We start from the raw sequence: 25,749 nt of genomic DNA on the forward strand, positions 1-25,749 counted from the left end.
TTTTTTTTTAAATTAGGCAATATAAATTTGCATTTATTTATTTTTTATAAACACTCAGAAATAGCAGTTCATATGTCAGTCAAATTATTTAAATGACACGAAGCTAAACAAATTCATTTAAGTTTATTAAAGTACAAACGTTTCATTGCAGCTCTGTGGTAAAGACCTTTAACACCTGCACGCTTTTTCCCCCCAGTTTTGTAACAGACACTTTGATTTACTGTTAATGCTGAAACGTCTCTGCAATTATTGACTTGATTATAGGAAAGAATTAACAGTTCTTACAGTGCAGATCTCCTTATTTATGGCATCTAGCAGTGTGTGGTGGTTGGAGCACTCCTGCTCTACATCATTATTTACCATGAAAGTTGCCTTGGTCCTCAGAAGATTCGCTGACTTCTTCCTTCAGTTTCTCAGGGTACTTTTGATGATATGTTCTCACTTCGCTCATCACATAAGATTCAACCTTTGCTTCACTTTCACCAGTTGGGGTGAACAGAAACTTCTAAAACCATCCCACCAAATGTAAAAAATAAATAAATTAATGACAGAAAACTACTTGTAGAGCTGAGGGCAGCTGTAGATTTGTCTGTTGACTCATTCACTTTGGGTTCATCACAACAAGCGACCACTAAGCATGCAGAGGAACACAAAATGTGACATTAGCATCACTTATTACCGGCGTATGTAACAGCTCATGTCTCCGAATGTTTCCCACGTGCTTCCTCTCCAAACAAACAAATCCAAGACTGACTCCTCCCCGAGGATAATGAAGATGGAAAGATTGTGCAGTATTTTTACGCTGCAATTACAGACAACACGTCAGAGATAAGAGGTTTAATGTCTCTTTCTATATATATATACCCTATGCCTTCACATATTGCTCATTCTGAATCATTAAGAAGATGCATACAGGGCAAGAACTGAGCAAATAAGGAGGCTTGAAATCAGGGATGTGGGATTTTAAGGAGGAAAATTGGGATTACTTTGAGAAAGCAGGAGAGTTGGGCACATGCCTTTCATTATTTCATTATTGCATTATAGAGCATTTACTTTGAGGGAAAACTTCAGGACCGTATGGATGCTTTCATTCTTCCAGTCACATGCACCTTGCAAATAAAAGGTCTGTACAAATGTATGAACATTTACTACATCTACTGTAACTAGAGTTGAGGTTTTATTGATCAAGAACCGCAGCCCATGCTCAAATATCACCTGAAGTCGGAGCACTCATTAACATCAAACCAATAACAAGATAAGAAGGAGAATTCATTGAATTTCACTTTTAATTAAAGTTTTTCACACCCATTAACACAGCAACTGGAGAACATCTGTAAGTGGCTGAAGCGTCACAGTATAAAAATCTCTACCTGCACAGGTCCAGAAACACAACAAGAACAACAACTGCACATGGAAACCAACTTCCACCAGAGAAATGAAGGAATTCGATATCAAGTAACGGACCGGCACTTTGCAGCTGCATTTTCCAGAGCAAACCTGTCAAGACAGGAAGACTTGAGAAACACAGTGTATTTAAAATAAAATGTATATATATATACAGCATATTTTTAAAGCAAATCTTAGCGAGAAGTGTGACTAAAGCCAGCGTCAGTATAATATTCAGCTCAGTCTCTCACTCTCTCTCTCTCACACACACACAGGTATTGACACTTTTCTCAATTCTCATTTTAAATGTCATCAGTCAGGCCTCTCTGGCCTGTGTCTAATTAAACAGCTATTGAGTGCAGAAATATACAGACTGATTTCCACCACAACAGCAGGGTGGATAATGGGAAAGTTAATTGTAGTAAGTTGATTCTGGTAATTCCTCTGCTGATGTAATAAAGGTTAGCTGCACAGGCGCAGTGGCGATTAGAGATGCTGTAGTTTAATACCCCGACAGCTGCTGGGTAAACTGTCGTAACATCTGGTACGTATGGTGTGTTCGAGCTTATTACTGTTGTTTTTTCAAGCTCCATCATCAGCTTGCTCTTTCCTGGTGGTTAACTGCTAAGTTGTGACATCAAGGAAGAATTCAAACAGCGGTCTGACATTTTCCCTGAATGTCAAAGTTAAGATGAATAACTCGAGTCCTGTTGGCCTCGGCTCTTGCCGTCTTTAGGGGTCCCCATCGCAGATCATCTGCCTCCATCTCACCTTATCTCTGTCACGTCATCTTTCTGCTTCTCCTTTACTACATCCACGAATCTCCTTTGTATCTTCCTCTTTCCCTCCTGCCCAGCAGCTCCATACTCAACATCCATTGTCCACAATATCCACTATCCCTCCTCTGCTCATGTCCAAACCGCTCAACCCTCTGCTATACTCATTACTAATCCTGTCCATTCTGATTACTCCTAATGAAAATCTTCACCTCTGCCGCTTGTCTTTTTGTTAGACCACACATCATAGCAGATCTCGCTACCATCTTATAAACCACTCGTCTCCACCATTTCCACCCCGGCTCCGCTCTCTTCTTCCCCTTTCTTGTGCACCGTTCATTGTTTTGGATGACTGACCCCAGGTATTTACACTCCTCTACTCCTTGCGATTTCAGTTCAAAATATCATCCAAAAGCTGACAAGAAAAATGAAGCGAGTCAGATGTGAATAATAAAAGATTCGGGTAAAATATTCTTCAGAAAAACTTTTAAAACTCCAGTTTGTACTTTGGTTTGCATTCATTGTGATAAAAAATAATTAACTGGTTGAATTTATTTAAGTTACAAGATGTATGTAGTGATGAGGGTCTATCTCACAATTTGCAGAATATGAACCTGTGACATATTAACCGAGAACAGCACAGCCCATCCAAGCAGAAATACCAGATAAAGGCATTGTTTTCAACTCTATTAAAAGATAAACCACATGAAAACAGTTATAAAAGTTGAACACACTCAAACACATCCTCCATATATTAGCTGCATTTTTATATACACATTAGTGTCTGCAGGAAATCCTCACCTATAGCACAAGGAGAGCCACAACAGCACAATAAGAATCCACTGAGATTTAGTACTGAAACTACTGGAACATTTTAGGCATGCAAAAGAAACATCGACAACCAAACAATTTGGAAGTTTGAGTAAAAGAAACGACAACAAAGTCTACAAGCAGGCACTGTATGTTGCACACAAGTATGCAGCAGGGATTGCAACAGATCAGAGTTTCACGCCATAACCATAACAAACCAACCAACAGAGTCACTGTATTAAGAAGCACGACGATAGTGGTGCTACAAGTGAGCTACAAACACCAGGTGAGAGCGGTCCTCGTATAATTAAACGAAGCTTTGGGTGGACGTGTGAGGAACTCTCAGTAACTTGCATCAGTCTGATGTCTCTGACTTATTTTCTTTGTGAAGTCGCTCTCCTCTGCTGGGCACTCGAGGTTGCAATCACTTCCAATTTCTTCTAATTCTTCAGAAGGACGACAGAGAACAGCAACAGAAGACAGGGCGGCTGCTCCCGTTAAAGCACACAAGGTTGTTCTCTCGACGTCTCTTTCCTGACTCGTCTGCTTCCTCCCCATCGGACTTCATTAAAGATGAAACTGTATATCTGAAAATGTCTGTCATAAGCACTTCTCCCTCGCTGGTGCATAATTAGCATTTCACAGACAAGTGTATATACACAATACAAACCCGACATACATCGAAGAGTCGTTTCAAAGCATTCAGTTTACAAAATACGACATAGAAAATTAACAACTTTGGACGAAAAAAAAGGAAAAAGAAAAGAAATCAGGCTCAAAACACACACTCACACTCACGTACACCCACAGTGTAAGGCTTTAGGGTTTAATTAATCCTTGCACACATCATGCAAAGACCAGCGCCATGTTCACACTGTGCAGCTGGTACTTGCTGTGACACGAGTTTTCTAATCTGCTCAAATGAGACATTGAATAAAGTTACACAATGCACGATGGTATGATCGTTTGTCTACTGCCAACAAGGCAAATGTACAGTACAGTGCAAAAGTCTCAATCCACCCTTCATCTCTTTATTCATTTGCTCCCAAGGAGACAGGCTTTCGTGTCATTTTTTAAGGTGGCCTTGAGCAACAGTTTTCCTTCGGCAGCTTTTTCACTCATCTTCAGTCCAGTCCTTGTACCTGACCATTTTCAGACTCTGTTAAGCCACTGACCTATGTGTCTACACATAAAAGACGAATTTAGAAATGAGCCGATTTTAAATAAGTATATTTTGGTACTTTGTTACTAGCGGCTGATCACACAAACCATCGTTTGCTCACATCTTTTTTAGTTGAAAGGCATACTGTCCTACTGGGCATGTACGGATACGGGGCTACGTTTGAACTAGGATCTTGTCAAAAATGATGGAAATGTGAACACAGAAAATCACCACTAGGTTTCAATCCACCGTACAGTACTATCTGGAAAGCATCTGATCGTCAAGAGCTTCATTTTTCTACATGACAGTGATCCCAAACACACCAACAACGCAGTGAAAGCATACTCTGGTAGAAAATTAAGCTGTACTATCAGTCATGGGTTGGCCTCTCCAGAGCCCAGATCAGAATTATTGAAGCAGAGTGGGATCAGTCAACATCCAAAGAAGAGCTTTGAATGTCCTGGAGAACTATTCCTGAAGACCACTTAAAGAAATTAGCAGAAAGCTTGCCTTTGAGAGTTCCGGCTGTGTTGATGAATATAAAGTGTTCACAGCAAATATTGACTTTTAAGCTCCTTAGAATTGCACACTCTCAGTTTTTGCCTCTTATACTGTTTTTCCACTTATGTTTGCACGTTTTAACAAATCGCTGCACTTATTTCCCATTTTCCTTAAAAAGGATAAAGAAATGAGGGGTGACTATTGGACAGTACTGTGTTGTTGCATAAATTTAAAAATTAAAAAGTTAAAAAGTTCGACTTTCTTGTCCTGCTGCAAACAGCAAATCAGCACTTTGTCCAGTGTAAACCTTACACTCACTTGTAATAATCAAACTAGAAAATGTCCTTTACATGCTACTATATTTAAAATGAGTACTTTTTTTCATATCTGTTGAGATTTGGAGTAAACAATGAAGAGTGAAGCGACCTGGAATGAAATTTTAAATGAGGGAAAGACCATTTGAGTATTTGCCTGCGTTTTTATCTTGTAGTTCAGAATTACCAACTGGTCTTGGAGTCGATGTCGATGTTTAATCAAGGTGCCCACACTGGACTTGACTGCATGTTGACAGACTGTTATTAACTGGAGTGCCCACACCGCTATTTCATCACAGTATAAGGATTTCATCAACCAGATAAATATGTATATCAAATATACTGCAACCAGTTTCCCTTGCTGCTCCACTTTCATTAACTCATAGCTGTGTTTCATACGGTTACAGACATGACTGGGGGCTATTAAAAATATTAAAATCCAAAAACATTACTGCTCACTAATAAAAATCTCATTTTAACAAGTCATTTCTGTCTATAATTAAGCTTTAGGAATATTTTAAGGTGAAGAAATCTGCTTCTAACATAAGATTTTTTTCATGGATAGTGTCCGAATGTTGCTCTGCAATCAAAATAGATGAGAAATGATTTGTTTACACCTAGGCTATTTTTCATATTTTGCATGCTTGTAAGAATACAGGTGGTTTTGCTCTGTTTTGTTCAATGACGTGTCAAAAAGACAGCGACAAATGCTTTTCTTTAAAATGTTTGATGCTGAAGGAAAGGATTAAACACGGGTGGTTATAAACTCTACAGACATCGTTTCCCCACATTTGTAAATGTTCTGTAATGTTCAGTTATCCTTAATTGTATCGTTATAACATAGACTTTAGTGTTTCTTAAGAGATCAATCGTGTTATAATTGTACTTTTTGATGGGCATGTAAATGTGGGCTGCTCTGGCAACTGGGATCAAAGGGTCATTTGCACATCAGGTGCCACTTCAAAGCTCCCACCGTTTCACAAAAGCATCTCTGTGCCCGTGCAGCACATGGCGAGATGGGGAATCGCATCCAGTGCTGCTGCGGATTTCTGCCACATTACAATAATAAAACCGTGGCACGCACAGATGAGCGCAGTGAAGCACAGGTGTCCTCCAACCTTTGAACCGGAGCTGGCTGGGAGACCCGGCCAGAAAGAAAACCTTTCATGTGTCAAATTCAACCATTGCTGTTCAGCCCAGCTTGGTTTAATGAGCGTTCATTAATGGGAGAGGGAGTTAGGCAGAGCTTGGGATGATAAATCCTTGAGGTGTCCACATATAGGCTACATCTGGGTTATTTAGTGCTCTTAGTGTTTATTTAGATTTATTAAAGCTGATGTTCCTTATGGGATTGGTTTTCATTCTTGGAGGTCCTTCCCTGTCGTCTCCCTTTGTCTTTATGGTCACTGTTAGAATAAATAAAACATAGAAACCAGTGCAAACATCTAATTTAAGCTTAATCTGTATCCTCGCTCTTTGCCCCCCTTTGACCTTCAGTTCCTGGAGCTTTAAACCCCTGAGAGCAACTTCCCCAGAGGCACCTCTCGCTCTCCCAGCAAAGTGTCCCTTTTGAGGCTGGTGCCTTTATTCACCACCTTGAACTTCACGGAGAGGCTCTTCACCTGAGTCGAACTTATGGAGTCGAAGAAGAAGTCCTCGTTAAAGACCGGGTTGCGGCTGTTCTTGATGATGTTGCTCCTTTGCTTCTGCAGCTTGCCGGGGTTCAGGTAGACAGACACGCAGCAGTTGATGCTCTTCATGTCGAAGTGCTTGTCGTACAGACTCTCCGCCGCCAGGACGCGGATGAGAAGGCGGGAGGTGCTGGAGTCGTAGTTGACGCTGATCCGCACTGTCCCGCCTTTGTGCAGGTTGATGGTGTGCTCCTGATGGAGGCCGTGGTCCGAAGCTCCAGCGCCGCCGTGATAGGTGGGGACGTGGAGCCGTCGCTGGACGTTGGGGCTGGGCTCGGCCGAGCTGCACTCGTCGGTGGAGAGGGAGCTGTGGCGCGCGAAAGTCCGCTTGGCTTTCACCACTTTGGCCTGCGTCTCATGGGTGAAGATCTTGAGCAGGGACGCGGAGCGAGAGAGCAGAGGGGAGCTGAAAGGGGAGGACTCGGCTGAGGAGCAGGTGTCGCTCTCTCCGCCGCTGAAGTATCGGTAGGGATTCATGTGAGAGGTGTTAAAGTCAGCTGGATTCAGGTGGTTTCCCGTGTCGCTGCTTCTGCCCGGAGTCTTCCTCTGCGTATTTGGGGAGGTGATGGGGCTGGTGAGCTCGCAGTGGAACAGCGACTCTTTACGGCGCGTGTGGGGGCTTTCCTTCAAGGTAGCAAACCCGTAGGACGTCTGGGTCTTGGGGACATAAGGCAGGGACATTGCAGTCTGCGACTGGGGGTCTGCGTTAGTGTCTCCAGCCACCACATCATCAGCACTCTCTATCTGTATAATGTGGCGGTTTGCAGCTCTCAGCAAGTTCTTGGTGTCTCCTGCAATCTTGGCTACCAGACGTGGGCTTCTCGGACTGCTGATCTTCCCACTACCGATGGTGTGCTCAGAAGTGGACGGGTGCAGGCCTTCTTTGGGCTTTACGGCGGGGATCTCGGGCTCTGGGGGGCAGCTCACCAACTTCGGAGGAATGAAAAAATCTGGGATCCTGTCGGGGGTGAGGACGTTGCTGTAGGTCGGGGTGCCACCCTTCTTGTCCCCGTTCTCCCCCTGTCGCAGAACACCACTCTCCACCGACCCGCGGATCTTATCCAGAACCCACATGGTCCCCACTGGAAAGTGGGATGTGTGGAGTAGGTGCAGTCAGGTGTGTCTGCAATTAATAACACACATGGGTGGGCGGGGAGAGGGAGAAGGGGGGAAGGGGGGGTTAAACGATCAGAGCGTCACTCCACGGGGAGAAGAGGGATAAAAATATCACCTGAGTGCTTTCGCGCTGAAACGCAGTCTGTGATTAGGACCGCAGGCGTTTACAGGAGTAAGACTTGAGTAAACAGGAAATATTATAACGTTATCACACTGAACCTGAGCTTAACTTTCTGTTTAGTGTCGAACATACGGACAAACCCTTCTTTAAAAAGGTTTTCTAGGCTTATAAACAATAGGAGAGAATCCTTTGAACGGACAAAAGACAGAGCATTACTAAAAAAATAAAATAAATCCAGCTACATTAAATCTCCAACACATGGAATAAAGTCTTTGTGTAGTTTTTAGATAACAGAGTGTCTTTACGGACTAACGCAATCAGCCTGCGGATAAATCAGCAACAAAGGATTTACTTCTCGATTTCCGATCGCACGGTCACGTTTTAATGAGCAAAATTTAAAAGTGCATTCTTTGATTTAGAAACTCTCCCTAATGATGTAACTGGAAACTTTTAATTTGCACTTATGCTTTAATCTAATTTAATTTCAGTTCCGGGAAGACGACAAGAAAAGAAAAGCTCACAAATATAAATTATTTTACCAAATGCATTAATAACGCTCCTGCATATAGATATTCGATACGTTTCGACATTGAACGATCACATGAACTCGTTTTTTAAGAGAAAAACTCAGTAATGAAAAGACAGTTCAACAGGTGCCTGCATGTTTCCTCTGGTCTGCTTCGAAAAGCTCAATAATGTTGATATCTGTGCTATGTAATAAAATTATGATACTTACAGCAATACAGAGGAAGACGCAGTCCTCTTTTTTTCACTTTGCTTTCGTTTCTTCAGTAACAGGTGTGCTTTTTTCCCCCTCTCTCTCTCACACACACCTCGGATAAGTCTGTGCGCTCCGTGGCGCTACTCTGCGCCCTCAGACGGTCTCGGCTCCGGAGCGCCTGTGGTGCGTTTTATAGATAGCACACAGATGCAGCTGACCAATAAGATCAAACTGTGCGTTTCCGCAGAACCAGCTAGAAAGAACACCAGTTGCTCCTGTGAGGAAAGGAATCATACAGGTTGGGTTTACATGAGTCCCCAAGAGTCACTGCAGTTAACTGCCGGGGTTTTCTTTTTAACCTTTGCGCACAGCACTGAGGTTTTATGTTCCAATCATTCATTCTCTCTCTCTCTGCATATATCCAAATCTATATCTATAGAGATAGATATGTACATGGGGCTGTTTGACCAGAAAAAAGCACAAGCAGACAATGCAACGTGGAGCATATACAACTGTGTGCTGGTCCAATTAACTTTAGACTGACCTTTTTTTTAACTCTTCTTTTTTGTGTGTGTCTCTCTCTCTTCGCGTTTAACCCGACCTATTGGTCTCCCTGGAAACTTTGCTATGGCAACAAATACATTTGTCTAAAATAGGGCTGACTTCATTGATCTGCAGCACAAAAGGCACTTTATTTGTCCAGATTGCCTGGTTTTGAGTCAAGTGCCATACAGCCCGTGGACTGAGAGGGCTACGGCTGCTGCTGCTTTATCAGAGATCAGTAAATAGGCAGCAACACTAGACTGGCTCGCCACCTTAGAAATGTGCAGATGGAGAGTGTCCGTGTCTGGTGACTCTGACAAGCGCTTTGCAAACAAGTGATTAGCCAACATTTACCGCGCGCAGACCTGGAATAGGTGTCAGCATCTCTGCCTGTCTGTGCCTCAGGCGCATGGAAAACGAGCTTGATTGCCATGGGTCGTGTTGTTGCCCTTCTTGTCATAACTAATTGGGAGCTCACTGAGGGGAAACAGGCGATCTACAGTAAACTAACTCAGCGCTGAGTTCAAAGTGCATAAAAGGTTCTCCGTAGCCTGTCATGGATACATTATTTCTCTTCAACAAACTCAGAAAAAGGAATAATAATAATAATTAGACTAAGTTCTCTTGCAATGTCGATTCTTATTGTGCTGAGGAGAAGCAGCCAAACATTAGCATGTCAACAAGTTCACGGTGACACTGAGGACACAACAGCAGATGCTTTGCAGACAGAGTTCAGCAGATATGAAGTCAAATGGATCTTACTAACAGTCGAAGCGCTTCCTCAAATTGCAGGTCATTTTTACTTGGTGTATATAGCATAGGTATGGTTGAGGGTGACGGCAATCAATAGTTTAGTAAACAACGGATACAATAAAAAAAAAAACATGCAACCTTTGCATGGCAGCTGATAAAAGGCCGAGGGCATCATCAGATATTGTATTGAATAGTTTTGGAGTGGATGACGCACATTAATCCCCCTGCAAGGATTCAATACCTCATAAAATGTGTGTAATCGGAGTTGTGCAGGTGCTTTTGTTTTAAAATCAGAATTGATCGACACTGGTCTGTCAACATGTTGTGACATTTGAATTCAAATATTGCGGAATCCTTTTGAAACACGGGTGCAAGAAACCGCCATTCTTACTCGAGTGGCGGAGTGGACCTAATTATACATCTCGTCTTAGGAGGTCCAGCCAGGGGTCACCGGCTGGTGCAATCTGGAGAGGGCACTTACCATATAGATTGCAAAGACACATTTGAACCCTCATCCACTGCCTGCCAGAGCTGCCTGATCACCATAGAGACACTTGATGCCTCTTTAAGCAAAACCCGTATTACAGTGGGAGGCTGTCAGTTTAGTAGGTGCGTAACGGAGAGCGTCAGAGCCTTAAACTACTTTCGATTTATTTTCTTTCTAAGAACTCATGTCTGTTTATAAACCAAACTACATGTCTGCACCATCTGGCTTCAGAGTTTATTTCAATGATTAACCAATTATCACATTTTCTGTCCACAGACTAATCAGGTAACCAAGGTTTGGACACTACAGCATAAATTAAAATGTGAATATATTACCTTAAAAGTGTAATAGAAAACGAGGCTCATTAAAACTGAAACTACTTCTGAATGTGCTACTACTCTGTGCACAACTCCAACCTCACACTGCGAACAGCTTCCTCTACAAAATAATGAGATCAATACACCAGCGGCGGAGAATCTACTGAGAAAAGGTTAATGTGTCTGTTCTGCTCTCATTAAGGGGCTGAACCCTACAACTCTGTCAGAAAATGTGAGGAACACTGAAGCTATTACAAACCTGACTGTACCAAAGTGGCCTGCCCCACTGAATAATACAGAGCTGAGTCAGTGTGATCGTGTTTGCTTGTTCTCTCTGTGGATGGACAGATGTACCGCCGAGGCTGTGACTAAAGGACAAACCCCCGAGTGTGTTTCAACACTGTGGCATCCTCTCTGCTGACGCTCGACTGGCTTCCTAGAAAGACGGGAGGGAGAAATTGGAGCTGGTACACAGAAAGCTGCACCAAAGCTCTGCAGGAGGTTCAGTGCTCCTCCTCGTAGACTCGCTTGTTCCGTCATCGCTTTGAGTGTGTTTACTCTTAGCATGTATGGCAACCCATTAGTGCCACAGCAGACACGCAAGCGGTATGCTTCATCACTGTTCTTTGCGTGAAAAGGTTGCACAGACCTTTTCACTGAAGAAGAAAAACAGCCATTCCCTGTTATTCATTCATAAAAGCTCTGCTGTAAAAGCTTTCAAGCCATCTCTCATACCATGTAAATCAGGATCGAGGAGATCGCTAACATAAGATGCTGCACTACCTTCAGTAGAACTGGCTTCAGATACCATAGCTTAGATTTGTTATTTCCTCTGTGAGATTTTAGGATTTCTTAATGTTGTTTTTAATACTTTTTTTTTTTGTCCTCTTCTTCCTGCTAATTACGTTCTTGTTATGGTTTCTGGTCGCAGGTCTCTCTTGTAAGAGAAATAAGATTAAGCGGCCCACTCTTTATTGTCGTCATCCATCTTTCTTTCCTCCTGCCAGCCTCTTCCCACCCTACAGACATCTTCTGCCGCCTTATGCACAGACAGCATCCAACTCTCTATCCTCTCCCTCTCATCTCACATTTCGTCACCTCCTCCAGGCTGTCCATGCAGGTCACAGACGGCTCGAGCTCAGATGCCTGCCAGTTGGAGCAGAGCAACTGAGTAACGCACGTGGCTCGGGGTCACAGCGTGAAACCAGAGCCACTGTTCATGGCATCCAGCTCCTGCTCAGCAGCCTGGTTTTAAGCACAGCGTTATCCTTCGAGACCAACATCCATGTGCAGAGCATGAAGGAAGCCACAGACTGAGAAGCAATTCTGCAAATGCCAGGACCATTTGGGTGTCTTGCTTTTTCTGGTCCACTGAACTGGCATTTTGATTGGGTGGACGCAGGGCAAAAGGTCATACCCGTCGCCACAGGAAACACATCTGATCGGCTCGGCAGAAAAAAATGGTGTATCACCGTCAGAGGACATCTCGTGATCTAGGAGCATGGGAGAGCGTTAGCACATAAATGAGAAAAGTATACTCCTGTGTGCACTACTCTATTATTGATCGACATTTTTGTCAGCTGAAAGCTCCCGCATGGCATTTCAGATTCATGATTTTCATTTTCAAGCAGCATATTACAGACTGCCAAATGTGGGTCAACTCTACCAGAAAGCATAGCGTGGAGATAATAAACCATATAACTCAAGTGTAGGAAGAGAATATAAGGGTAGAGCATGTCAGCTATACAGTCCATTTCAACAGGCGCGCTGGTTGATGAGAAAAGGACCAGATGATGCATTTGCACTTTTATAAAGATGGTGGAATATTGAATATGGCACAGATTACTCTCAAGGATGCAAAGTGCCTCCAAGAAAGGTAAAAAAAAAAAAACATGTCAAAAGATAAGAAGAAGAACAAGAAGGAAAAAGACAAAAAAAATCAGTTATTTAAAAACAACAATCTCCCTCAGGTTTGCGCAGACCACTGAAACGGCTCAAAGCTCACAAGAAGCAAGCTGATGCTGCCCCCTAGAGGCATTAAACAGAAACAAACTGAATTCATGGTGGAAAAAAATATTGTTCAGATCTGCAAGTGCAGATCTTTATCCTCCCCCATTTGAACATGTGCAACTAAGACAGAAAACCAATGCAGGCTTGAGAGAAATACATCCACCACCATAGGCATCACTGAATGTCAGGGTGTTATTGCCCCACAATGAAATAAAACACCAGAAATAGAGCAAGACGTACTCACAGGAAGCCAGAAAGTAATTGCACTCTGGAGCAGGCACAATTACTGCACCACATACAACTTTCTTACCTCAGTTTACTTGCAGATTTCTATAGCAGATTTCTATTCTAGATTAAATAGATTTTTTGGCAAGTGGTTGAGTTTTCCAAAAACATGGATATGTAGGGATATATCTTGTGTAAAGCTGCAAAGACACAGGCAGTGTTTCATTCAGAAAAGAGACAATTGAACATTTAAGGTTTATTAAAGGGTGTTAAAGTCACTTCCCTGTCTGCACACACTTTAAAAAACTGAATAAGGCTATTTTATAAAGAAAAAATCCATATATAGATGCATTTTTACCCTTTTTCCATTGACCATCACTTAGAAAAATATCAGCTTGATTTATATCATACTTGTTGTGGATATTTACAACAGCAAACCCCAGAAAAGCATGAACTTCTTCATTAGTGAAATCACCTGCCTGATTTGTCTCCAACTTGATGATAACGCGTGAGTGATTATCAAGAAGAAGAAGAGTCTTGAATAGAGTGGCGTCTTTTCTTATTAAAAATGACAAACGATCTCAGTCAGTCCCAGAATTTATCAGGTTACCAGAACCGTATGGAAACATTTTATACACTGGTTAAAAAAAAAAAAAATTAAAGGAACATTTTGAAAGAACATTAGATTTCAATTGAATTTCCATCATTTCCAGTGATGAAGAACTAAAAAGAATCCACAGATATCCTCCTCACCCTGTGAGGCAGGTGCCGAGCTGAGAGGAAAAGAAGAAGAAATGGGACAGAGAAAAGGAGTTAATGGTTCACTGCAGAACTTGTTTGTTTGATGGAAATGAAAGCAAACCTACAGAGGGTTGAATTCAAACATACCACCAAAAATTACAGTAAAAAAAATTGATGTGAAAGGCTAGTCCATTTTGCTGAAATGTCATTGCAGTAACTCAGAATGGTACTTACTAGTTTGTATGGCCTCAACATGGCTTGTATACATGCCCATAATGAGATGATGGATGGTGTCCTGGAGGCTCTCCTCCCAGATCTGGACCAGGGCATCACGGAGCTGCTGGACAGCTGAGGTGCGACCTGGCAGCGTTGGATGAATCGAGACGTGGTGTTCTTTTGGATTTAGCTCAGGTGTAGGGGGTCAGTGACTGGTATCAAACCTTTCATCCTCCAGGAACTGCCTCCTTACTCTCGGCCCATGAGGTTGTACTAGGAGGAAACCAGGACCCAGTGAGGCCAAGGATTTTATCCGGCGCAGAGATCTGTGGAAATCTGTGCGCCCCTCCATGGGTATGCCTCCCCAGACCATCACTGGCCCACCAACAAACCAGTCATGCTGCACAATGTTACAGGCAGCATAATTGGATTGTGTCGTTGTTCCTGTATTGCACCTATTGTTAATTTCATTAACATCAAAGCTGAAACTGGTCACGCTTGCTCATTACCCAAAAATACCAAATCAATTGTTTCATGCATACCGTAATCTTGATCTTTCATGCAACACTGAGCTAAGTTTAAACACACACAATTCACAGAGCATGCAGCTGGACTCTTACCTCAGTCGGGCCAAGATCCAAAAAGCTTCCTACACAGAAGAAATGAAAAAGAAAATGCGTCCACTTAGAGGAGACGAAGCTCAAACTCACGTTTGTAACACAAAAACACAGAAAGCATCAGGAAATCCTTTAAAAGTCTCCACCACCCTCTGAGTGTAGCAGGGTGACTACGGGGTACACGCCTCATCACGTGCTTTCCTTACACTTCAACTCAAACAGAAGTTTTAAAATGAATTAAGAAAGGAAACAGGTCTTACCTCTGCAAGACAAGTCTGAGTTTCCCTCAAATGGTATTCACTATCATCATTTCAGTGACTGCAAGACGACACAGAAAATGCAGGAACCAATGAGACCTTGAAAATCTCCAACGCACGCACACAAATAAAATAAAATCAGCCAATATCTAATAAAGAGCTTTATTCAGATTTTAAATAGATTTACAAACCATAAGAAAAAAAAAGAAAAGAAAAACGAGGAAAAAAAATATATCAAGTGATCGTCAAAATATCCACATGTGCATATCAAGGTAGATTGTAAACAGTCCTTTGAAGCCAAAAAGTGAGACTGCCAGGGGTCAGGTTCACTCAGCTGGAAAAGGGTTTGTTTATTGGTGGTTGTTTTGTTTTTTTCCTGAGGTTCTTGTTGTTTTCTTAACTGCTGGGTTTCCCTCAGTGAGGCTGCCACCAACCAGAGCTCAGAGTGTGGGGAGCAAGGACGATAAAACAGTAGTTTGACCCAAAAAAAAAAAAAAAAAAAAAAAAAAAAAAAAAAATCCCATTCTCACAAACCATTACAATAGAGAGGCAGGGGTTCATTCATAAACTATGTAACAAACACTGATCAATTATACAGTAATGACAACTCTGTGGCGTAAACAGTAGCGGGTAACGATCCCTGCATGGTGTGCCCACTCAGTTTGGCTCTGTTCAACTTTTCCGTTTCATATCTGTGTAACTGGTTCATATCTTTACTCAGTCTTATATGAACAACAAAAGGGCTTTTAACAATAAAGTCAATACATATAAGAGAAAACATTGCAGCCTTTACCACAAATTACAAAGAAAAAAAACAACAACCCTGAAAACAGAAAAGCAGCCCCCCCCCCCTCCAAATGCAGCTCAGACAAAATTGAGTTAAGAGGACATTTTTCCTTGGACACAATCCCAACCCTTATAGCAGGTCTAAAACCACAAACACATCATAACAGCATGCTAGTGAAGAACCACATTCTCCTGTTCATGCTTGGAGATAAACCCCATCCCAGTACCTTCCCATTTTTGCTTTTCCGCACATTTCAGCTCATCTAAAAAAATAAAATAAAATAATAAAAAAAACCCATCAGCAAGTATTCACACACACACACACACACACACACACTCAGGATTTCATCAGAAATACTGTTGGGTGGTGGTAACGGGGGTGTAACAGAGCACTCTTGGCAGTTAGGAGAGGGTCTGATGGTGTACAGTAGACTGAAAACAAGACGCCCCCCCTCCTTCCCCCATCTGTCTCCATTTTTATTTCTTCTGAATCACGTCCTGCATCAAGCTGCCACCCGTTTGCCTTTGAGGTAACAGGATTCATTGATACTGATGAGTCAAAATGGCTGGCGCAAAGAAATATGCCAGTACACACAGCCGCCAGCAGGGGGCGAGCTCTGTGAAGGGCAGTGAACAATGCAACTCTTCAGCTCTGGAGACTTGTGCTACTCAGGAGTTGGGATCCCAAACCACAGACAGACACAGCTTCACATGTCCGTCTCTGACCAAGGACACGTGGCTGGCTTGTGAGACTCGAGCTGGAGTTTGGGACACGCTGCAAAGCTCAGCTTTACTGACACGCTTAAAGCACTGCATATTGAGTAAGTTCAAGCACTGACTGCATAGGTTTGTTAAATACAGTACGTTAGATTTCACGAGCAGCAGTGAGCTGGGCTGGCGGTTTCTTAATGCATCCGAGCCACTAGTACGACGAAGGCCGTGTGGCAGTCGGTAGAGGACGTTTCTGGGGTTCTGGTCTACATGCCATTCTTTAGTTCAGCTGTTCGATCTTACCTTCCTCACTCACACCTCGGACAAATCTGACAGGTGCCGCTATAAATAAGTTCCCTCCATCAGGAGGGCGCCATTTACACAATATCGCCACCTGAGAATTAAAAGAGCAGGGAGGAGGGGGGGCTGACTGACTCCTTATGCCACTTTCCTCTTGCCTGGCTGACTGGGGTTTGCCATGACTCATGGATCCCATTGGACAGTCACATGTGGAATATTAGGGAGTGAGGGAAGGCACAAGAGAGTGTGAATGGCAGACAACTTTCATGTGTGGAGCAGCACAAGCCTTGCGGCTTAAAAGGTCAGAGGTGAGGCATGGCAGGGCTTTGAACAGCCTGCAAACTAGAGTAGAGTCACACACACATCCGGGGCTCAGAGGCGGAAACGACTCCGCTTTAGAAAAAGAAAAAAAACAAAACAACAACTCGCGCAGACACACATACGCACAGCAGGCCAATTATCCCACGTTAGCTTTCTTCACAAATCTTGCTTTACTCCGACCTGAACCTGTCTCCTGATGACTGTGATTAAGAGCAGGTGTGACCATTCTGCACCAAAATTAACTCAGACATCAGATTTGTTCCACTCAAAGCCTGCAGAAGAAATAGGACTCGAAGCTAAAAGGCTAAGCTAATTTTTAGTAAGTGCAGATCAACAGGAGGTGAGGAAACCAAAACTATTACTTTGAAGATTTCCTGCTGAGTGTGCATATTGTGTGTAACCTTTACTCAGAACAGATAAATAAAAGAAAACATGTAAGAAACAAGCAGAAAAAACTCTGTAGCCTTCTTTTCTTCAATGCATCGGGTTTTAGTGCGCACGCTGTGACTGCACATGTGACAGAAGGTGGACGGGGGCTGTGCTAAGTGAGTGCTGGGGAAGAAGGGGGGAGAGGGGGATTCAAAGTTCAGTTCATGACAGAAGAGGGCGGTCAGCGGTGAGATGGGGGTGCTGAGAACAAGAACAGCGAGCAGGGGGACGATGTCGCAGGGCGGGCGAGGTCAGGAGTCCTCAGTGCCCGAGTCGTCCTCATCATAGCAACAGTCCTCATCGTCATCCTCGTCGTCGTCATCATCATCCAGCTCCTCGTCATCGTAGTAGTCATCGTATAAGAGGTTGGAGCCGTCGTCCGTGGGTGGGACTTGGGTTCGGACGCAGTACTCGTCCAACGTGACAGGAACCTTGACACCGTCCCGCTCTGCATCCGCTTTGGTAGCCACCACCTGCTTTCTGTAAGACGCAAGGAAGAAACAGAAGAGGTGAAAAAAATAAATAAAAACGAGGCTATGAGCAAGTTCAGTTGTGGCGCTCTGTTTCTACTGTACAGGCAAGCAAACGTTTGAAGTGAGGAGACAGTCGAGTGCGTTTTTCTTCCTTCCTGTACCTGATGATCTCGATGTATTCTCTGTCCTTGCCCTTGCTGTCCCTCCACTTTCGGTACATGACGGAGGCGTCCACGTTGGCGGGGGAGAACGTGTTGGGTTCATTCAGCAGAGAGATCACACTGAGCAGGATGGTCCTGAGAGAGAGGCCGACAGCGGAACGAGTGATTAAAATAGTTGAAGGCAATACAGGATGAGGAGAAGGAAACGGGGCGGAGAGTAGCAAAGATGGAGGTAAGACGAGACAAGAGACACTGAGTGCAGGAAGCAGAAGCGTACAGAAATGGAAAGACAGACATACACAGACAAAAAGAGGGCGAGGGAGATGAAGGTCAGGGTCAGACGAGCAGCCTGTTAACCCTCTGATCATCTGCCTCTGCTGCTGCGTTTGACTTTATTGGCCTAAAAACAGCTGTGATTAAGAGACCAGTCACACAAACATGGGTGGGCAGTTTGTTTTATCCTCCAAAACATTTTTGCACACTCTCCTCTTGTAAATAATATTAAGCTGCTTTTGTATCTGTCGCTTCTGTCTGCAGCAGTCGGAGGATCCTTTAAGACACAGCCGTAGTGGATTTTGTCTACGCTGAGCACAGAAAAAAAAAAAAGACAACTGAGAATCTGAAGGGACCAAGTAATTCAATCTGTGTCACGCAAATATCAGAAATAAAAAGACGTATGAATTAAACATCATGTTTGGGTGTTTGCTGCATTTAAACTGCAGCAAGCTGAGAAAAGGCCTCAAACAATCATCCTGTTTTCATGCTACAGGATCTGGACTCAGCCATCTACATTTTCTGATCTGTAGGCAAAAATGCAGCACTGCTTTTGTAATATTCAGCTCTGAGGCTTCATTACTGTGGACAAAATTGCAGTAAAGAAATTCATTTTCCAAAGTACATAATGTAGCTGCTGTCTTGCCACCACACTTGAGTAATGGTGAAGCTGTTTAGAGGCTCACAAATGTACTCATAGAGCTGGTATTACATCCAGTAGCAAGGAAAGACAACAATGCCGCCCGAATGTAAGCAAATGTCTGTGCCCGGCTACAAACATTGTCTAGCTCCTCCCCTGATCCTCCATGATCAGCATGACTGGCCACGGCCAATGACCTTCTTTAGCAGGTGCACAGCCAGTGCATCTCCAGATCTGTTCAAACGTTCCCACTCTATGATGAAAGCAAAATCCCGACAGACACAAAATGCACTATGCATCTAAATGAATCAATTAAAAATTCATTATGGTCTCGCTACAAGCCAGAAAAAAGAAAAAAAATCTCTGCAGATCATCATCTTTTTTTTTTTTTCTTGAGTTGTTCCAGAGCCTGACGTGTACCTGACGTTCTGCGTGGGGTTCCACCTCTCCGATGGCAGCTCACCGCTCTGTGGGTCGTCCACTGGTGGATGAAGGATGGAGATGCACACATCCCCGTTCTAGGGACATGAGATAGTAAACAAGCATGTTCAGACAAGCAGTCACCTTTAAGAAGCGCGAAAAGATTCAAATATTAGGGCTACATGTTGAAAAAAAAAAAAAAAAAAAAATCTACTTGGAATCACAAAAATGTCAACGTTTAACAGTCACACTTCTCTCTCTCTTTTTTTTTTTTTTTTTTTTTTTTTTTTTAAATTGTTCAGATTTACCTCGTAGATGTTCGGGTGCCACATTTTGGTGAGAAAGCGGAAAGCCGGTGGAGAGTACGGGTAGTCGATGGGAAACTTGATCCGAGCCTTGGGGTGAGAAAAGACACCTATTAGCAGCGCACTGACAGGACGAGTGTTTACCTCCCTCTCTCATGAACAGACAAGTTGTGACCAATTTCCCTTGTCACCGCCTGGTAACCATTTCAACTGATTAGTACAACCGAGCAACAAGATGATTGCTTTACCCACAGTTAGGCATTTAATTAAAGACAGTCTTGGCGCCATTTGCTTACATTGTGTAATGGATCTACGCACACGCACGGTCAGAAACAACTGCAAGTCTGAATGATTCTGCAGAAGAAATAAAAGCATGCATGTGTGTGGCTCTCTGTCGGGGTATTCACTGACATAATGCACGCCCTAGGCGTTACTTTAACCATCATAACCCAACCTAACATGTGCCCCAAACAGTCCTGTGTCAGATAAGCCGAGCCATAATGTTCTCTCTTCCAAGGTCTAAAACTCTGAAGTGGTCCTCAAAAAGATAACCACACAAGTACAGACACAGCTGCCAAGGAGAGAGGGCTTTATTATGACTGCTTCTCTTCACAAAGCCCTACACTGCAGCGCTGGTGCCAACGCGCAGCAGCTGATTGAAGACCTCCACAATCACGCTGATCAGCGTCAGTCGTGATTGAAAGAAACCTCTAAATAGTAGCTACAGGGTCAGTGCAAAACATAGCTAATGACAGTGTAATGTAATACGGTGTGGAGGAAGGGAGGGATGGAGGCTTGCAGTCCGTTCAGCTGCAAAGCGCGTGGAGCTTAGAGAAACACCGGAGGCTGAGGGGGGGTGGTGGTAATGGTGCTGGTATAAAGACATTGTGTTTGTCCTCTCCAGCTGTCACTGCAACCCAAGACAATCCACTACTCACACTCATGTTCTGCCATTATGTGTCCTCACACTGAAAACAACCACACAGACACACACTGTAAATCCTGTGTGGAAGACCACTCCTCTGTTTTCCATAAAGCGTGCCATGGGAGAGACGGTGACGGAGCACACACACCAACAGGACTTATTATACACGAACGCATCACTTACAGCATGAAACCTTCTGACCCCCCCCGCCAAAGTCTCTCTCACACACACCCGTGTACATTTGCTGATTCGGCATGGTCAGCTGGTCCTCGCCACAGTGAACCAACTAGCAGGAGAGGGAGTGAACTGGCTGCAGGGGTGTTGGAGGAGCAGTAGTGGGAGGAGGTCGAGGGGGATTTCATTTGAACTAAAGGGGGTTGGGCTCTATATAATTTTATAAGCTTTGAGCCTTCTTTGACCGCTTTGCCTAATTTAACCCTCGAGCATGCAGCCAAATGTTTTATCTGTGCAAAACACTGAGTGACTTGTTGATAGTCACAGAATACTCTGCATTTAAGAGTCTTTGTCATGAAGGAGTGTGTTTGTACATCCCGACTAACAACACAAGATAAATTCAGTCAACCTGCTTATCCTAACCTGCGCTCTCCATATCATAGCAGGGCAGAGAGGAAGTGTTGACAATCCTGAGAGAAGAGGGCCTGAAAAAAAAAATAAAACCCCCAAGTTTGACCGGCCTTGCCAGATAACTGGCGACCCATCAGAGTGCAGAGTTCAAGCCAACATTGTACACATTACAGCCTAGCAGCAGTGCAACACATAGCAGCTAGCCAGGCGGGCGGAGGAAGGGGGAGGAGGCCATACAGCAACAGTGATTGCTTAGTTTTTAGTCCAAAACAATATAAGCAGTAAGATCATATCAGTCCCCTGGCTGGAAATGGGGCAAAGGAGACATTAGTTTGTATATTTTGGAAAGCTGGCCCTCCGTTGCTCCCCCTTTCCACAGCATGTCCATAGATAGTCAAATATCTGCTGTAATTTAGAGCTCAATAAATAAGCTGACAGTGACAGCATTTACCGGTAAGGATGTTTTAAATAAACCACACTAATCATCAGCAGCCATTCAACAACACTTTCGGTCACAGTGAGAAAGTTCTGGGTTTCAATCTCCTGGTCAGGTGGGCCTTTTGGGAGTCAGCTTTGCATATCCACAGCCAAAATGCAAAGACTAAAGCACAGTATGAACGTATGGGGAAATATAGCTTGTAGCCTAAAGCACTTTCAGTGATAACATAGACAAAAGCGTTATGTAAATGCTCCTTCATTTTCATCTGTTCTGACTCAACAGATAATACAAGGACTGGTTTTGGCAGAGTGTGCCGAAACATCCTTCCAGTGCCTGTTTTTCCCCAAACAAACAGTGAATGAGTCTCTAACATGCTTCTTTAAGATGGTTGCAACTACTTCACAGGACATATCATGGATTAAAACTAGAATTACTCCCCAAACCACCGTTAAAATTGGTTTTACACCTCTGGCAGAGAGCCTTCCATCTAAGCAGTTTCATCCAAATCTATTCAAAGCCACCGAGATACCGTGAAACCAAAAGGTGATCAGATGTGGAAGAAATCCTATACTCTATCCAACTGTGGGGAAGTTCAAAAGAAGAACACGGCTCTGTGGTGAGACAAACTCACCCTGCCCGTCAAGAAACAGCCAAATCTGTACGTCTGAATAAATAAGTTGAATCAATATCTCAGTTTTTAACCTCGGGCTGAGAGACCCATGTGGCAACCCTTCCCATAAAATAGTCCCATTCATCATATCCCTGCGAGCAAATAAGAAAGCAGGAAGGTAGGGATATGCATTAACAATAACCATGAGCGAAAAGGAAAGAGTGCGATTTCACATTGCAAGCAAGAGGCTTCAGACTGTTTTCCTGTTCTAAAACATTGGCTCTTGACCTACCTTACATATGACTACCTATTATACAGCTGATGGCTGCAGATGGATGTGGATAGAGGAGATAATGCATAGATGAGGTAAAGAAGTGGCCCGAGCAAAGACAGGCTGCTTGGTTGGCTTATTTGCTCTGCAGCTGTGAGCCGCTTCAGCTCCAAACAGACAGAAGATAAGAAACACGGGAGGAGAAGGAGCGAGGACACTGCAGCAGGGTCTTCGATGCCCAATATCAGCGTTCTCTTTTCAAATGCATCTACAGTCCTGCTCCGAGTCTTTACCTCAGTCTATTCCCATACAGCTGCTCAACCAAGACGTTTACCCAAAACAGAGTGCTATTCTCAGAGTATCTGTTGAAATATGCTGCTTTGCATGTCATGCCTGATAATTGGCCCGAGCAGCCAATTAACAGCCTTAATTCTCAGAAGGAGATTCACTTTGAACATCTCATCTGAGAAGCTGACAGGAAGTGCAGCTGATTTTTCTTTTGCCAGGCAAACCCCCCCCCCCCAAAACTTATAAAACACTCCCCTTGTTATTGTCGCATCATAGACGGTGAAGATCAGTTTCCTCTTTCTATGAAAATCTTTGACTGTGACCTGAAAAGCTGCCTTGAGGAAGGAACGAGTCAGAGAAAGAGCACGCCCACCCTGCCGATAATGACAAGCGAGGCGAAGTAAATCAGGTCAATGCAAAGACCCTGAACAGAACAAATCATTCTGTTCTCCCTGTGCACCTCTTCACCGTCCCCACAGACCTTATCCTCTCTCACACATACGCAGGACAAGGAAAACGGCCCCGGCACCGAGCAGATTCCACACAGCACGGCAGATCTGTGAGACTAACAGGTTCAGATCCAACCGACTCCCCTTTCTCTTCAATTGTTTTTAATTCTCGTCCTTCTGGTTGTTGCAAACTGTAATACAGTTACATTTCAAACAACTCTTAGGTGATCTTAGCACAAGGACGTTTCAAGAAGCCCACCGAGCCACGTCTCAGAGATGATTATTGCACCAGTGGCCCAAACAGGAAGAGGAAGAGAACACACTGCCAGAGCTTCAGGGGATGGTTATAACCGTCTACCAGAGCCTCACACTCACCTCTGCTCACAGCAGGCTGCGCTTTCAAAGCGGGGGGGCATTGCAAGGAGAAGGGCTGTGCCTGCTCTTGATCTGGCCCCTTCAATATTCCCTGTTTTTTGGAGGGGTTTTTCCTCCCCTCTACCCTGCTCTTGTTTCTCTGTGACACAGCCAGAGGGGGAAACATGACTCCAGCAGCTCAGCCAGGCACACTGCAGTCAGGTTAGGTTTTTTTTTTACCCTCTCTTCTATTGCTACTGCAAGGCTAACAGAGAACATGTACAAATTCTGTAGCATATTAGGAAGGTGCAACTACAAAGTCAGCTTCTTAGTCACAAACAGTGTGTCATCTGATTGTCAAGTGCTTTAAAACAAAAACAGGCAGGCCCGGGCAAAAACCAAAGGGCAGCTCTCCTCTTTCATAACAGCTGTGAACATGGGGTCTGTCAGTCGAGAAAAACGCTTCACTGAAAGATTAAAGGTATTTTCTTTTAGAGTATTAGCTGCAGATCCCTCATTTACACTATGACCTCAAGTAAGAAAGTTGACACAGCCCCTCCACCCAACCTTCAAAAGACCTGTGCCACTTGACACATTGTGAGAGATCTACAAGTCACCACAGGAAACTTTCCTGCGAAGCATAATTAGATGACGGTATCTGTGGACATAAATAGTGAATGCTGCATCTTTTGCTGCATCTGAAGTGGAGGGCAAAAAACAAAAACCTCCACCTGGAGAGTACAGAGCTACGATCAGTGCAATGCTTTAGGTTATTCCAACACAGAGGTATTAGAAGCAGTACAAATATACAGAAATGTAGCAAATGGTGAACAAACTATTTTGTTTCAGGCAAAGTAAAAATGTCTCTCTGTCATACGACTTGGTGACCTGGCCGACCCCGCCTCATGTCAGTGTGATCTAGAAAATGTTTGGCAAAATTAAAAATGTCTGGGCTGTTTCACTTGTGGCTAACGGTTACGGTTTTCGGCAGACATTAAATGTACTGCCGACAGCAAAATTAAACCCACAGCTTTAGATACACTTGTGGAAGTGCTGCGCTTTGTGATGCAAACTGTAGTGTTTGCACGTGTTCAGGGTGGGACACTAGCTTAAAGTCCTTACAGAATCAATTCTTGCCACACTAGCCAGCTTAAAAACACTGATTGTTAAAGCCTGAACTTCAGTGCTCACCTGCACATAAAACATTGCACTTTTATATTTGAACCACCAGTCAAAGGTGAATAAAACTAATTCCATCTGCCTTCTTGCATCAGTTCGGGACTATTTGAGTGCAGTGCCTCTTTCATGACGTCTCCGACTGTCACAGCTGTTAAACTTTGCTGAATTTGTATTGCGTCCATGTTCTGTAACTAATTTTAAAGGACTGCAATTCAAGTTCAAATCATCAACAAGTCGCTGCTCACTAGATAAATCTGTGAATACGCAAACATCTAAAGTTCTGCAGCAGTCACACTCGATACGTGATACTATGCTTCCTATGATTTGGGCTGGTGAGTAAGCTGTTAAAGCCGTGGAGTGTTTTTAGCTGTGTGACTCAAATCTTATCCCCGGGGACAAACAGATGTGAGGAGAAAGAAGAAGAAGAAAAAGCAGAGTGAGAGAGTCAAACACTCATTACACTCAGTGTAATCTACACACAGTTTCCTGCACTGAGAATATTTTTAAACTCTCTGCATTACCAAAGTTTTCATATTTAAGCCTCACGATGCAATATTATCACAATACTTCACTCCTGATACAATATCAATGCAACTTTTAACATTTTGCAAGGTGTTAAAAACACAGCAACATTTATCACCTTTTTTTTCTAACCGCAAATTACATCCTCAAACTTTGTCAGTTTTAAATAAGATAACACTATCTTGCTTTAGTTTAGCTTTTGCTGCGAAATGACATCGTCAATGCTGCTATCAGTCTGTGGTTGAATGGGGTCAAGTTGCCAATACGATGCAATCAGTTTCTGATAATACAGCAATTACTGTGATAAATTGTCAAAAAAAAAAACAAACAAAAAAAACAACACACATATAATTCCATTTGCGCTTAGATGTTGTCAGTTTGACTGCATTTATAAATTAGACATCAATTATTTCTGAGAGTGATTGCCGTCAGTACAACTCAGACTGCAAACATTTGCAGAAAGAGTGCCTCCTTTAACCTGTGCAATCACCTCGCCACCAAAACTGGTCGTGAGCGTGCAACACCATGAGGGTCCGGGCAGCCT

General features: G+C 43.4%; 2 protein-coding genes across 2 annotated transcripts in view; both read right to left on the minus strand.

Moving 5' to 3' along the window:
- On the minus strand, window positions 1–15,975 carry LOC120747264 (C2 calcium-dependent domain-containing protein 4C). The gene is made up of 3 exons (XM_040053012.1): window positions 15,864–15,975; window positions 8,614–8,710; window positions 1–7,763 (listed from the first exon to the last, which is right to left on the minus strand). Exon 3 carries the CDS (start codon window positions 7,712–7,714, stop codon window positions 6,458–6,460), a length of 1,257 nt encoding a protein of 418 aa, XP_039908946.1. The 5' UTR covers window positions 7,715–7,763; window positions 8,614–8,710; window positions 15,864–15,975; the 3' UTR covers window positions 1–6,457.
- cdc34a (cell division cycle 34 homolog (S. cerevisiae) a) overlaps window positions 14,913–25,749 on the minus strand; it is a 13,450-nt gene continuing 2,613 nt past the window's right edge. Inside the window, exons 2-5 of the mRNA XM_040053027.1 lie at window positions 19,587–19,673; window positions 19,279–19,376; window positions 17,946–18,080; window positions 14,913–17,791 (exon numbers count right to left, since the gene is read on the minus strand). Coding sequence (XP_039908961.1) covers window positions 17,563–17,791; window positions 17,946–18,080; window positions 19,279–19,376; window positions 19,587–19,673 — 549 coding nt within the window. The 3' untranslated portion in view covers window positions 14,913–17,562. The remainder of the gene's footprint in view (window positions 17,792–17,945; window positions 18,081–19,278; window positions 19,377–19,586; window positions 19,674–25,749) is intronic.

This window comes from Simochromis diagramma, unplaced genomic scaffold, assembly GCF_900408965.1.
Source record: "Simochromis diagramma unplaced genomic scaffold, fSimDia1.1 OVJJ01000419.1, whole genome shotgun sequence".
Taxonomy (NCBI): Eukaryota; Metazoa; Chordata; class Actinopteri; order Cichliformes; family Cichlidae; genus Simochromis; species Simochromis diagramma.